Source organism: Ctenopharyngodon idella, chromosome 16 (genome assembly GCF_019924925.1).
Source record: "Ctenopharyngodon idella isolate HZGC_01 chromosome 16, HZGC01, whole genome shotgun sequence".
In the NCBI taxonomy this organism is placed as follows: Eukaryota; Metazoa; Chordata; class Actinopteri; order Cypriniformes; family Xenocyprididae; genus Ctenopharyngodon; species Ctenopharyngodon idella.
In genome coordinates this window covers 29,270,336-29,285,598 of record NC_067235.1, presented here as the reverse complement: position 1 = coordinate 29,285,598, position 15,263 = coordinate 29,270,336, and the positions used below count along the sequence as shown (strand labels likewise).

General features: G+C 35.2%; 2 protein-coding genes across 7 annotated transcripts in view; one reads left to right on the top strand and one right to left on the bottom strand.

Annotated features, from left to right (window-relative positions):
• Positions 1–6,738, bottom strand: part of cd22 (cd22 molecule) — a 35,403-nt gene extending 28,665 nt beyond the window's left edge. The window contains exons 1-8 of one of the 3 annotated variants that reach the window (XM_051865084.1): positions 6,447–6,736; positions 5,343–5,714; positions 4,133–4,399; positions 2,452–2,721; positions 2,148–2,235; positions 1,686–1,725; positions 1,126–1,247; positions 424–870 (exon numbers count right to left, since the gene is read on the bottom strand). In XM_051865084.1, coding sequence (XP_051721044.1) covers positions 795–870; positions 1,126–1,247; positions 1,686–1,725; positions 2,148–2,235; positions 2,452–2,721; positions 4,133–4,399; positions 5,343–5,714; positions 6,447–6,486 — 1,275 coding nt within the window. In that variant the 5' untranslated portion in view covers positions 6,487–6,736 and the 3' untranslated portion in view covers positions 424–794. Of the gene's footprint in view, positions 1–423; positions 871–1,125; positions 1,248–1,685; positions 1,726–2,147; positions 2,236–2,451; positions 2,722–4,132; positions 4,400–5,342; positions 5,715–6,446 lie in introns of those variants that run through there. The other 2 variants (XM_051865086.1, XM_051865085.1) reach the window with 2 other exon arrangements.
• A 762-nt stretch (positions 6,739–7,500) lies between these two features.
• Positions 7,501–15,221, top strand: rbm42 (RNA binding motif protein 42). Of its 4 annotated transcripts, none has more exons than XM_051865090.1 (11): positions 7,501–7,668; positions 8,199–8,266; positions 8,378–8,501; positions 9,726–9,786; positions 9,880–9,948; positions 11,125–11,291; positions 11,406–11,564; positions 12,357–12,494; positions 13,646–13,763; positions 13,865–14,059; positions 14,653–15,221. In XM_051865090.1, exons 2-11 carry the CDS (start codon positions 8,211–8,213, stop codon positions 14,763–14,765), a joined length of 1,200 nt encoding a protein of 399 aa, XP_051721050.1. In that variant the 5' UTR covers positions 7,501–7,668; positions 8,199–8,210; the 3' UTR covers positions 14,766–15,221. The 4 variants fall into 4 exon arrangements, with proteins under 4 accessions (XP_051721050.1, XP_051721047.1, XP_051721048.1 ...); XM_051865087.1 differs by having other exon boundaries at positions 9,726–9,792; XM_051865088.1 differs by having other exon boundaries at positions 7,505–7,664; positions 9,726–9,792.
• Positions 15,222–15,263: the final 42 nt, after the last annotated feature.

Here is a 15,263-nt window from a genome sequence, read left to right as displayed (position 1 = left end):
GTCTGGAGCAAATATACAAACATCATGAAGACGACTGCTATTCGCAGGATCACAGTCCCGTGTGATTTAGATTAGGCTTGTTATTAAATTGTGATTGAACTACATGTAAATGTAGGATGTTGAAGAGGATGTTGAAGTGTGATCTAGCACTGTAGATACTGTACATGACAAATGCTGAATGTATGTTCAGTAGTGAGCAGATAAATGCAGAATGCAGCTCAGTAGAATATAATGTTGACATTTTAAAGTATAAAATTAATGTCATAATGGGAGCATATTTCACCAGCGCATTACTAGTGTTCATTTATTGCGCATTTAACATATGCTTGTAGCTTGTATAAAATCTTGATTAAAGGCGTTTGACATGAGAGTGATTTAATTTTTATGTGAATGATAACTTTTGTAAAGGAAAAAAAAGAGCCATTTTTAATATAGATATAGCTTTGCATTTTATTTGTTTTAACAGTGCTATCTTTTCAAAATCATATATTGTTAGATCAAATACACTATGTATGTTTTTTTGGTTTTTTTTGGTCAAGTGACAAATGTGGATGTAAATACAGATGCATGCAAAAATATGTACATATAGATTAATTAATAATCTTTTACTTTCACTGTACATTGTATATATTATTTCTTTAATGCTTTTATACTCATTCTAATGTTTGAACCTATGGTAATTTTGTACTCAATGTAAATTTATTCACTATAGGCATTTGATTCTTTTGAATAAAAAGAGAAATATCTACAACACGTGCTGGCTAAAGCTCATTATTCACAGTGCAGAGATTCATTCACTCTTTGTTACTGAGAAGACTGTAGACCACGGCGTCGTCCTCTTGACTGTTGGAATGTGATCTATAAAACAAACTAAAAAAGTCACACTTTAGTCCAATTCTCACTATTAACTAGCTGCTTATTAGCAGGCATATTACTAGGATATTGGCTGTTAATGTAAGCAATAAGGTACGAGAGGATGTGCTGTATCGTGAATAAGTCACAGCCCCTTCAGCCGTGACTTATTCACGATACAGCATTAGCCTCGAGTACCTTATTGCTTTTATAAAATGGTTACCACAATACACAATCATCATCAGGCTGGTGATGAGACATTTTATTCATTACCTGTCTGAGGTTAATGAAGGAAGGTTTAGATCTGCATATATCAGGTTGGTATGGCTTTCTTCAGACTCTGGTGATTTTCTCAGGTTCTCATAGATCTCCTCTGTGACAGTGACTGCAGGTGTCTGATCAAATATAAAGCAGTAGATATTTATTCATTTCGACTGTCCACTTTAGTAGTTCTACTAAGTAACTTTGCAACTACATGTCAACTTACTCTCATTAATTTGCAGCTACATGTCAACTAGCTCTTCTTAGAGTATTAGTAGACTGTTAAGTTAGGATTAGACTTCAGGTAAGTAGAATAAGTTGACATGAACTTGCAAAGATACTTGTAGTCAATAGAATGTCTGTTGAGGGACCATCAAAATAAAGTGTTAGCAGATATTAAGCAGACAGTCTACTAATACTCTACTGAGAGTTAATTGACATGTATTTGCAAAGTTTCTTATAGTTAGTAGAATGTCTAAAGTGGACCATCAAAATAAAGTGAAACCAGATTTACAAGAACAGATGCTTCGTGCATGTTTACAATCAGATGAATTGTTCATGTGATTTAATACCTGTTCTGTGGGCTGCTTCTTTGGTGTAATCTGTTTCCTCCTGTAAAGATGTGAACAGATTTGCAATATAGCTTTACATGATGTGTTTGTAATCATAACTCAAAATGTCTATGTTTTTGGAACTTCCTTGCCTTCAAAACCTTAAGATCCAATTAAAAGTAATTATACTATTAGTTGTTAATAATTCAAAATGATTAAAAAAACAATGATTTATGTAAATCAATTAGTATTAGGTACTAGTGCAAAACGTTGCATAAGATGATTGCATGCTTGTCTGCCACACTGAATAATGTAATCAGAGCAATGCAAGAATGAACGCAGTAAATGATGATGGGAAGTGATGATCAAGGGCTTGTGTAACATGTAGTGTCATTACCACAAAGTACAAACTTATGCAATCACATTTAACACATATGAACTGCATGTTCTCTCAGCATTTCAACATGCTGTTCATCCACTCACCTTATATTGAGACCAAACAGGACTAACAGTACAACTATTACAAAGAAAAGCAAAGCTGTTGCAGTCAGCAAGAAATGTCGATCAGGCACTAGAAGCAAACAAACAAAAAGAGGGTAAATTTGGGTAAACGGTCACTAAAGTCACAGGTTTTAACAATATGTTTTCTCAAAATGGGAAAAAAGTTTTTAGACACCCCTCACATTATATTTTTTTATAAAAAAGCAGTATATACTGCACAATATTTAGTAAGCATCAAGCTATAGTATTTAATTCCAAATACAACCTAAGAAATATTCCCTATTACCTTCGACTTTCAGTGCTATGATCGTAGAGTTTTGAGAGCCCATGTCATTTTTGGCCGTGCAGAAGTACTGTCCATCATCCTTCTGACTGGCAGCTTTGATGGAGAATTCACAATCAAATCCTATAGAAGAGATGTTCCCATCTCTGATCTTAAACCAAGTGTAGTTTGTCACTGCAGGATTGGCATTGCTCTTACAGATCAGAGTCAGTGAGTTTCCTTGTTCTATCTTTCCAGATGTCAAAATGGTTATTTCGACATTCTTCGGACTATCTGTGGGGAGAAGCAACAGGATTGGTATTTGTAAGAGAACTTTGAAAGATTTGTATGTAATGGTGCAGTTGAAATGAGATGTTGCCTAAAATGTTACTGTGGGTTAGTGAAACCTCTTGAAACTATCTAGCTTCCTCATTTTTTTAAAATCCATATTTAACATGGAAACAGAGGTCAGTAGCAGTTGCTCTGCTCCCAAACCTAGCGAGCTGCGTAGACCGATCGGTGTATGACATCAAAGTACCACGAGAGAGATTCTAAAGCATACAGAGCCGTTTGCTATCTAATCACTCTCGTGGTACTGTGATGTCAGATACCCAGACATCCCAGCTCTCCTGGAAGGTCCAGGAGTTTCCCACATATTGATACTGGCTCCCTGTCGCCCGCAAATTATATACAATATCCTGGAAATGAAACGGACGAGAGAGAGAAAGCCTGTTTCAGCCTGGTATTAAGATGCGCTTTCGGTGAACCGATCACAAGTGGTCAGCCAAGACGTGGTATTATCACAAGTTTCAAATGCGTTTTCAGTGACCACTTGTGGTTGGATTTTTCGCTTCTTATTCGTCACTCAACTACATCACATACCGTTCGGTCCGCACAGCGCAGGGTTGCCAAGTTTTCACAACAAAACTTGTCCAATTATTACTCAAAACTACCCCTATCGTGTTTTGGGGATCCCCCAGTAAAAATCGCATTCCTGGGGGTAAAATTCGCATTTTTGTGTTAAAGTAGCCCAATTCTGCAGGAAAACCAAGGACTTGGCAACACTGGCGCAGCGCCGCTTCAAGTCAAACACACCTTCTATTTTGGTGTTTGTAATCAGCAATGACGTATTTTTTGGACGGAGCCACAAAATAATAAAATATATCCCCCAATTGACTTTTTTGACAATTTCGAGTTTATGTCCTGTAGTTCTGACTTTTTTTCTCAGAATTGTGATATAAACTCATAATTGAGAGAAAATAGTCAGAATTTTAGATTACAAATTTTATAGATTTAAATGTTATCTATGTAAAAAGTTAGAGCTTTAAATATTATTTCATGCTGTAACTGTAGGGCTAATACATTATGTCCCCGAACTGTATATGTGAATATTATGGAGATCGATTGTTTACATCAAATTCATGCTTTAATAGTAGGCTAATTGTCACAAGTTTCATCAGTCCAGTCTGTCCGTTTAATGTTTAACTTCAAGGGGCATCGTCAATGACAGTATTTAGTAATTTCTTTTCTTTCTTTTTTTTTTATCTTACTGACCACAAACTTGTATGTTCGGCACAGTCTTTGCATCAGGAGTGTGTCTATGATGTCTTAAAATACTGCCTATTTAGGCAGCTTTCTAGGTTTTTGAACAAACCCAGGATGTGCTTTAAATAACAATCTAGCCTTAGGTTAAATGTAAACATACATCTCACATCAAGCAATAGTTCATCTGCTGAAGTCATGCTGCTGTTCTTCAGACCACAGGAGTAGTTGCCAAAATCATTGTGAGAGACAGAAGAGATTTGGAGCTCATTCTCAGTGGCTTGTGGAAGCAGAAGGTGGTTTTTAAACCAGGCAAACGGCCCTTGTTCCGGGGTACAGTTTTCTGTGCTGCATCTCAATGTCACAGAGTCTCCTTCATGGATGTGTCCATACACCTTTTGCGTTGTCACAGTTACTCTAAAAGGTAGAACTGTTAAAAGTGGTGTAGATTAATGAAATGTAATCAGAAATCAGACATTAAAAAACAAAATAAAATAAAGGTCACCAGTGCTAAACCAGCATCAGTTTCCATCCTGGCCTACGGTCTGCAATGGTAGACCAGCAGAACTGAAATTGTTCATGAAATTGGTTTGACCAACATAGTCCTACTGATTGAAGCTGGTTAACCAAGGAAATCTGGCTGGTTAAAGGATTAGTTCACCCAACAATGAAAATTTTGTCATTAATTACTCACCTTCATGTCATTCCAAACCCGTATAACTTTTATTCATCTTTGGAACACAAATGAAGATATTTTTGATGAAATCTGAGAGCTTTCTGCCCCTCCATTGACAGCTACACAACTACTACTTTCAAGGCCCAGAAAGCTAGTAAAGACATCATTAAAGTAATCCATGTGACTCCAGTGGTTTATCCTCAATTTTATAAAACACTGCTCTTGTGAATGCATGTTGGAGATTAATATTTTGTAAATGAAGTGGTAAATTATATATATATATATATATATATATATATATATATATATAATTTTTCTTTTTTTTTTTTTTTTTTGCGCAAACAAAGCATTCGCATCACTTAAAAACTGAGGTTAAACCAGTGGAGTCACATGGATTACTTTAATGTCTTTACAACCTTTCCGGGCCTTGAAACTGGAAGTTGTATAGCTGTCAATGGAGGGACAGAAAGCTCTCAGATTTCCTTTAAAAATCTTCATTTGTGCTCCGAATATGAATAAATCTCTTAAGGGTTTGAGGGTGAGTAATTAATGACAGAATTTTCATTTTTTTAGTGAACTATAAGGCTATGGGTAAATCAGCACACCAGCATCCAAAACGCAACATATGCTGGTGACCTTACAACTGGGATTGTGGTCTGAGTTTTTATGTGTCATAAAAATTTGGTCTTTCATTTACCTGCTACGTTGAGGTATATGCCACCCGGTCCAGTATATTTTCCACGATAATAATTTGTTTCAAGGCGAAAGAAATATTTTCCAATGTCACTTTTAGAGACATTGTATAATTGCAAGGAGCAGTTTTTGTCTTGGTTTGCAAACACTGTTCTGTTTTTGTACAGTTGGTCAATCTCTGCCGCCTCTGAGTGATGGACAAATATTCCCTGCTGTGTTCCGTCTTGTTTCTGATGTTTATTTGGTTTGAACCATTTTGTAGTTTTAAGTGTTTGAAAAGATGGATAATCAAATGAGCAGGTGAAATCCACAGATGATCTTTCGAAAACACATATGGAACGAGGTTTGTATGAAACTGACCATGAAGCCAGAGCAGCTGAAACACAAAAATGTTTGTTAAGGCTCCAGTAAGTCATCATTGCTCTGATTCTAATCATTGCTCCAGATGATTCTAACAGACTATCAATGATCAGATCTGACCAAAAAGTACAGCAGCAAATTGTAAAGTCCAGTGGTTCTAAACCAAGGGACCTCAGCAGTCAGCACACTTCCAAGGGAGTCACAAAAATGGCTTAAAATTATTTAAAATAAGACAAATCTTTATAATCTTTAAAAGCTTTATAATAACTAATAAGCTGTTTTAATTTGTTCTTTTAACAAATGTAATTTTTTAAGACCCAGTAATCCATGCTTTGGGATGGGAAACCTGTATGCTATATGAGGGTGTTTTAAAGGAATAATAATAATAAAAAATTAAAAGTCATGGAAATTTAGAGAATGATTTTTATTTTTTGTTTAGTTATGTCAAGCTCTAAAATATTTTATTGGGCAGAAACACTTAATCATGAATGACTGGAAACTTCATGTCATGTTATGAACTTCAATTATTTTAATTTTAATTAATTTAATTTATTTATCATTATTTTATTTAATTATTTCAATATATTCTCCCTCCTAGTTTATGTAAATAAAAAACTTTCAAAAAGGCAGCTTTGTCATTACAGCAGAAATATCTTAGCGAATGTTGTCTTTAAGTCAATAAGTTCACTATTTACTGAATAATATTATCAACAAATAAAAAAAATACTCAAATAAATCAGAAACTCACCTGATAGAGACAGCTGCAGAAATATGCTGATGAAAAACATGTGTTGTCCCTTTAGAGGTTTTGGCTAAGAAATCACTTGTTTGTTTAGATGCTTCAGTAAGCTTCAGTATTTCCCCATGACAGGCCTAATATAAGCTTGCATGTTGCATCAATAAACGGATATCCTTGGTCCATGGTGAAAACTTCCTTAAATCAGTGCTTGTAATTTAATTCTGTTATTCTATGCTTAAATTATAAGAACATATGGTTAGATTTGAAGCACTGGGGGGCAGAGCACGTTTATAATATTTTAGTGACAGTTTTTGCTGATGATTTTTTACCAAACAGGAACCCAAACAGGAAATGTCATGCTGATTATGCAAGAATTTAATAAGTGTGGAGGAGGTTGATGGAAGTCAGTGAAAGTTATTCTAATAGATTTTCCCACTATTTTGCAGTTTCTTCTCTTTGAAAAGAGGGAAGTAGCTGCATGTACCATAGAAGATAGCACGGAATCCCCAGAAAAAAACCTTGTAATTAATATGATACCACTTGAGGATATAGTATAAATGCTCTGGTGAACGTTTGTGACTGTCAGCATATTTTAACTCATCTGTAGCCTAGGGTTTTATGTTGTGGCGTTTAGGTTTAGACGATAGTCTATAGCGCCCCCTGCTGTCAAGGCACAAGCCTCACTAAATTCTCAAGATGCTCATCATCATGTAAACCCGAAAAGTGAAATTAACCAAATGAATTGAGTTTATTTCACTCAAATATTATTAAAAGTTCATTGTACTTAATAGAAAAGAGTGAACTGAACTCAACAAATGATTTGGCCTAGAGTAAGATAAGCGAATGAGCGCAGTTCTAGTTTCTAACATGCTTTGCCTCAGAGTGAATACGAAAAATAAATGCTGAAAATAAGTGTCTTTTTCCACAAGATTTATATATACGCAGAGAAGTTTTAGTGTTTAATCTTCTGTTGTGTTGGGATTTACAGTGGACAAATGTAGTGAATAGTAGTGAATGAGGGTACAGGGGACGATTTCGGACACAGCCATGATCTCATTTTCCTGCGCGCTACGCCGAAGAAGGACCGAATGACTCTTGTGACGCAATTCCTCTGCGCCCAGACAAGCGGTGTCGTTGAGGAAAACAAATGATCCAGATCCGTTCATCTGTTTTATTATTTTATTCCTGTATATCGACTTGAATTTCTTCATAAGGACAGATTTCACGGCGAGTATGTATTTAGTTGAGAATAGTTGACTTCAGCAGAGCTTTAGATAAAGTTTATATCAGTTTAGAGCTTTAAAACCGAATCATGTGGCATCTGAACATTATTGCTCAAATAATTTTATCGATTTAAACAGTATTTCTGCTTTATTCCTGTAAACTGGACTGTTAAGGTCAATTTACCACAGATGGTATCTAAATGTTTTGTTTATGCTTCTTGAACCCCGTTCTTACTTGTTTTCTTTGCAAGAGACACACTGGTTGTGTGTACAGAACTTAGTGTACTGCCTAGTTAGACAGACTTTTAAGGGCGTGCAGCATGTTTGAAGTGCATAGGTTTGCATCTTTGTAAGCATCATAGCAGTTTGCAGCATTTTTGGGCATCAAAGGTGCATTGGAAAAAGGTTTGTGATCCCCAAAAATGTTAGACAGACAGCTTGCTGTGTTTTGAGACACAGATATTGATTTATTTACTGAGTTTTACTGTTTTTTTTTGTTTGTTTGTTTGTTTTTGGGTTTTTTTTTTACTTTTTGCAGAAGACGCTCAGTATGGCGTTAAAATCTGGAGAAGAGCGCCTGAAGGAGATGGAGGCAGAGATGGCGCTGTGAGTTCTTCACATTTCACTCATGTTCAGTTCCAGCTGTTTATTCGTGTTTGGAGTGTGTAGAATAGAGCATTTCTGACTTTATGTATGCTGATGTTGCTCCTCCTGTAGGTTCGAGCAGGAGGTGTTGGGAGGACCTGTGGCACCTACAGTGGTTGAAGCTGTTCCAGTCGCTCTGGCAATGCCAGCCGTACCCATTGTCAGGCCCATCATTGGTACAAACACCTACCGAGAGGTATTAATTACTTATTCAAAAAACCTAATATTTTACATTGTATATTTTTGTATGCAGGGGTCCAAAAGGCTAATGGTGAAAATGCTTTTGCATAATTTTTTTGTGATTGACGAATTTATTTTTTAATTACAAACTATTTTATTACATATTATTATAAGTGAAAAGTTTAATTGAAAAATTAAAACATTAAAATATATATTTAAAATAAAAATCCTAATTTTATTTTCATATTTTCAGTATGGTTTTATTTATATATATATATATATATATATATATATATATATATACACTACCGTTCAAAAGTTTGGGATCTGTAAGATTTGTAATGTTTTTAAAAGAAGTCTCTTCTGCTCACCAAAGCTGCATTTATTTTATTTAATTAAAAATACAGTAAAAACAGTAATATTGTGAAATATTATTACAATTTAAAATAACTGTTTTCTATTTGAATATATTTTACGAAGTAATTTATTCCTGTGATGCAAAGCTGAATTTTCAGCATCATTACTCCAGTCTTCAGTGTCACATGATCCTTCAGAAATCATTCTAATATGATTTGCTGCTCAAGAAACATTTATGATTATTATCAATGTTGAAAACAGTTGTGTACTTTTTTTCAGGATTCCTTGATGAGTAGAAAGTTCAAAAGAACAGCATTTATCAGAAATACAAAGCTTTTGTAACATTATACACTACCGTTCAAAAGTTTGGGGTCAGTAAGAATTTTAATTTTTTTTTTAAAGAAATTAAATAAATTAATACTTTTATTCAGCAAGGATGCATTAAATCGATCAAAAGTGACAGTAAAGATATTTATAATGTTAAAAAAGATTATATTTCAAATAAACGCTGTTCTTTTGAACTTTCTATTCATCAAAGAATCCTGAAAAAAAATATTGTACTCAAATATTTTGTACAATTGTACACAATAAATGTTTCTTGAGCAGCAAATCAGCATATTAGAGTGATTTCTGAAGGATCATGTGACACTGAAGACTGGAGTAATGATGCTGAAAATTCAGCTTTGATCACAGGAATAAATTACATTTTAAAAAATTTTCAAATAGAAAAGTTATTTTAAATTGTAGTAATATTTCACAATATTATTACCACCACACACCAGCTATAGGTGTAGAGGAGAGAGAGTAACCCTAAAAACATTAATTTACTTTCCTTTAAACATTCATCAATTTAAACTTGTCATTTGTATTTATTTTTTGCTAGGTCCAGCAGAGTTTGGAGGCAAGAGCTGCCACTTTAGTTGGTCCACCACCTACATTTGTTGGTCCTGGTACAACAATTTCACAGTCTTATTATACAGTTGAAGTCAAAGTCATATATAGAAATCAGCTGACAATCATCTGATATTTATTTGTAGCTATGCCGGCAGTAGCGCCTCCTCCAATGATGCGTCCAGCATTTGTCCCGCACGTCTTACAGAGACCAGGTAATCAGGATTCCCATTATTGTTATTATTGTGTGTGTGTGTGTATATCTATCTATCTATCTATCTATCTATCTCTCTCTCTCTCTCTCTCTCTCTAAATATATATATCACTGGGCAATATGGACAAAAAAAATCATATCTCAATATTTTTTGGCTTAATGGCGATATGTGATATATTTCAGCATTTTCTATTTTTTTCTATTTGGATTTTTAAAAAAAATTCTGTATTTTTGTTCATACTGTTCATGTTCATACTGAAGGCTATGAAAACAAATAAAGTGAATGTAACCATGTAAGCTGTGCTATATATTATGTGCAAAAAGGGTTAAAATCACATTACAAACTAACATTGTAACAACATTACAAAAACATATATTTTAGTCAGAATTACTATTCTCTGTCTGTTTGGCGTGCATGCGCACGTGGTGGTGCTCATTCACTGAAATCTGTGAAGTTTAAAAGGCTCGACCACTTCTGACAGGAAAATGGAAATACTTGCATGACTTTCTTACATTTACATATGGAGAATATACCTGTAAAATATAAGTTATGCACTGAGGAAAACATCACATCTCAAACGTATTAAACAGCGCAAGTATCTGTCACAGCATCTGATGGGGCAGACCGCTGAAAACTATACGCGTTAACTATATCTTATGAGTTATTTTGAAGCCCTTAAAGGGTTAGTTCACCTAAAAATGAAAATTCTGTCATTAATTACTCACCCTCATGTCGTTCCACATCCGTAAGACCTTCGTTCATCTTCAGAACACAAATTAAGATATTTTTGATGAAATCTGAGAGCTCTCTGACTTCTCCATACGCAGCAATTTAATTACCACTTTCAAGGCCCAGAAAGGTAGTAAAGACATCGTTAAAATAGTCCACGTGACTACAGTGGTTCAACTATTTGTATTCCGAAGATGAATGAAGGTCTTACGGGTTTAGAACGACAGGGTGAGTAATTAATGACAGAATTTTCATTTTTGGGTGAACTAACCCTTTAATATAAAGCATCTCTCATGTTTAGGACAAATTGTATAATGCAATTTCCCTGCAGCAGCTCACTCTGTGTTCTCCGCTACATTTCAGATATGGTCGTAATATCAAGCTACTGTATGAATTGATATAAAGTGTTTATTGTTTATAAAAATATATTGCTATATTTTTTTCCAGTGGGTCAGAGAATGCCAGTAATGCGTGGTCCACCTCCTCAGGGCATGATAGCACCTCCTCTTCCCAGACCTCCACCTCCTCCACCCATGATGATGGCTCCACCTATGCCAGGACCTCCTCAGCCCCAAATGGGTCCAATCGGACCACCCATGGGGCCCATGCCACCAGTGGGTATTTTCTGAATTGTAATCAGCCGTCAGGGTATTTTTAAGGTTGCCTTGTAGTTGTACTGTAAAAATGGAAATGTCTATATCACAAATGTTTTTCTCAATTAATGGCAGGTTGGAGGCATGAACCCTATGCCTCCGGCACCACAGCGGCCTATGGCTCAAGGCCCTGCGAAGATCACTCCCAGTGTTATACAGGCGGCCCCCACTGTTTACACAGCACCCCCTGCCCCTAAGAGAACTGACTACAAGAGCCAGAAACAAGCACGCATGGTAATGAATCAACACACACTTGACTGTCCTATTTCACAGAAAGTCCATATGCTAGTTTCACTGATTTGCTTGAAAGTTCGGTGCTGACATTTTATATAAATCACACTCACAAGGTGTAATTTCTAGCTGATGAAATATTTTAGACATGAGCATAAGTAGAAAAAAAAAATATATCCACTATAAAAAAAAAAAGGTCTGTGAGACTAAAGTCCCCCTATAGTCAATAAGTTTGTCCCTTAAAACTCATCTTTGATAATCAGAATTACATATTTAAATGTTTTTGTATGTTTTCTGTGAAAATAATTTCTTCATACCTTAAAATAGCTTGAATGTAACTCTACACACTTGCTTCATTTAGTATTCGTGGACCGATGAATATGCAAATTAGTCTCTGCTTCCACTCAATCACACTAGCTCAGACTACCTGATTCACTCGCTCAATGTAGTAAACGCTACACAATGGCAAGTGGCATGATAAAACAAGCTCCATTCTTCCTTTTTTCTTTCTGCATGTGTTTTTGTGCCCATGCTCATGGAAAACCTTTCCTGCAATTCCCAAGTTTACAAATTGTGGTTTCCATGCCTGGATAAGCCATGGAAATTCATTGTTTAGGTGGTGTGGGAACCCTGTAGGACCTATTTACTGTTTCCACAGCATCTATTTTGACATTTAATATCAAAGCACCACACAATTCATAATAAAAACTACTAAGTGAGAAATTCAAATCCCCTTGTGTTTCCTTTATAATGCTTTCCTGATTATCTAAACCTTCTCTCGGCTCATTTTCTCAGGAGGAGTTGTCAGCATTGGTGGCAGAGCAGCAGGCCGCAGTCATGGCAGCTGGGCTCCTGGAATCAAAGAAGGAGGCGGCCACCGATGACAGCAAGATCGGGCCGAGCATGCCAGAGCCCGAGCCTACACATGTGGAGGTTTAATATTATTTATTATATAATTTTACATTTTACACTTACTTTAACATGTATTCATCATGTATAATATAAACACACACACATATACATATAAACGTGCTGACGTATTAGTAAGTCGTGGGAACGAACTGTGGCCAAAATATTTATATTTTTTCCCCGCATCATGTGCGGGGCTCCATGTTTTAGCTCTTTAAAGGGTTAGTTCACCCAAAAATGAAAATTCTGTCATTTATTACTCACCCTCATGTCGTTCCACACCCGTAAGACCTTTGTTCATCTTCGGAACACAAATTAAGATCTTTTTGATAAAATCCGATGGCTCACTGAGGCCTCCATTGACAGCAAGTTAATTTACACATTCAAATGCCGAAAAAAGGTTCTAAAAACATATTTAAAACAGTTCATGTGACTACAGTGGTTCAACCTCAATGTTAATTATTTACGAATCTTTTGTTTCGAATCAGTGGTTCGGAGCGTGTATCAAACTGCCAAAGTCACGCCCCCAGTGGTGAACTATTGAAATTTCAAAACACTTAAGACATATTGAAGCCTAGTTTACTGAAATCACATGACTTTGGCAGTTTGATACACGCTCCAAACCACTGATTCGAAACAAAAGATTCGTAAAGCTTCGAAGCTTCATGAAGCAGTGTTTTGAAATCGCCCATCACTAGATATTGTTGAATAAAGTCTTTTTTTTTTTTTGATAAAGTATTCTCATCGCTTCATAACATTCAAGTTGAACCACTGCAGTCACATGAACTGTTTTAAATATGTCTTTAGTAGCTTTCTGGGCATCTAAAAGTGTTAATTATCTTGCTGCCTCACTGAGCCATCGGATTTTATCAAAAATATCTTAATTTGTTTTCAGAAGATGAACAAAGGTCTTACGGGTGTGGAACGACATGAGGGTGAGTAATTAATGACAGAATTTTCATTTTTGGGTGAACTAACCCTTTAACTTAAAGTAGATTTTCATCTAACATTTATATTTAATTTTATTTCAGCTTTATATCAATTAACATAAACGTCATTTCTAATAGTTTTGTGTAACATTGGATAAAGAAAGATCATTTCAAAAAACTGTTTAGTGTAAAGGAATTCTTGATATGAATATTGTTCTAAATAATTTATTATTTGCATATGCCTAGCCTGCTGATACCAGCACAGAAGATAAGAAGAAAGGGAAACAGGAAAAGCAGAAGAAATGTATTCGGGTTGCAGCTGGTGTCACATGGGAGGACACCAGCCTATTAGAGTGGGAAACAGGTGTGTGAACATTTAGACAATACAACCTTCTCTTTTTACTTTTCTTTTTTCAAGAAGCCAAGCACATAAAGAAATTATCTATGTCGATCTTGTCTTTGCAGATGATTTCCGGATATTTTGTGGAGATCTGGGGAATGAGGTGAACGATGACATTCTGGCAAGAGCGTTTAGCCGTTATCCATCCTTTCTGAAGGCGAAGGTTGTTCGAGACAAACGCACTGGAAAAACAAAAGGTTACGGCTTCGTGAGTTTTAAAGATCCCAACGATTATGTGCGCGCCATGAGAGAAATGAACGGTGAGTTAATAAGGACAATATAATGCAGACAAATAGTTATTTAAAGTTGCATCTGCATTACTGTTCAAAATTTTGGGATTTTTTTCTTAATTTTATGTTTTAAATTAATACTTTTTTCCAGCAAGGATGCATTAAATTGATCAAAAGTGACCGTAAAGACATTTATAATGTTACAAAAGATGCTGTTCTTTTGAATCTTCTTTTAATCAAAGAATCCTGGAAAAATGTATCACGGTTTCCACTAAAATATGAAGCAGCATAACTGTTTTCAACATTAATAATAATAAGTTAATAATAACAAATGTCAACAAATTGAAAATTCAGCTTTGCATCACAGGAATAAATTACATTTTAAAATATAATCACATAGAAAACACTTCATGTAAATTGTTATAATATTTCACAATATTACTGTTTTTACTGTATTTTTTATCAAAAAAAAAAAAAAAATGCAGCCTTGGTGAACATAATGAAACATTTTAAATGATCTCAAGGACATTATTTATTTTTTGAAAAGGTCCGAAGTCAATCTCAAACTTGTATCTGTATCCACGACATCTGGAAAATTCACACTCTCTTGTCTTTGTCTTTAGGGAGGTATGTGGGCAGCAGACCCATCAAACTGAGGAAGAGTTCATGGAAAGATCGCAATCTGGAGGTTGTGCGTAAGAAACAGAAGGAGAAAAAGAAGTTGGGACTGAGATAATCCATCTGTACTGTAAATGTGGACTTGATTTGTGTGACCCAGGACATATATAACGAGTAGGAGTCATTCACACTCCTCCATTAGTTGCAAATAAACAAGCGCCAACTTCCCATTTGGCCCTTTTTTACTAATAAATCTACATTTATTTCCTTGTGTATTATCACACACTGACCTCTCCCTCTATCACTGCATGCTGTAAAATCTTTCACTTGTCCAGAATTCTTCAAGAGAGATTTTTAAACATATGAAGTGTGGTTATGAAACTGGTTTGGATGTTGAAAATGTTGGTTTTGTTTTCTTCCCTTTTTTTGCCCCCAAAAAATGTTAGAAGCAGCTACCTTTAAAGTTCAGGGAGGCCATTACATTTGTTGCTATATAAGGTTATGTCTGAAGTAATATGTGTAAAAAAAAAAAAAAAAAATGCAATTTTTTTCAATAAACTGAGGAGTTTCTTTAGTTTCAATTCTAATCTGTTTATCAACTTGAATACCTCAATTG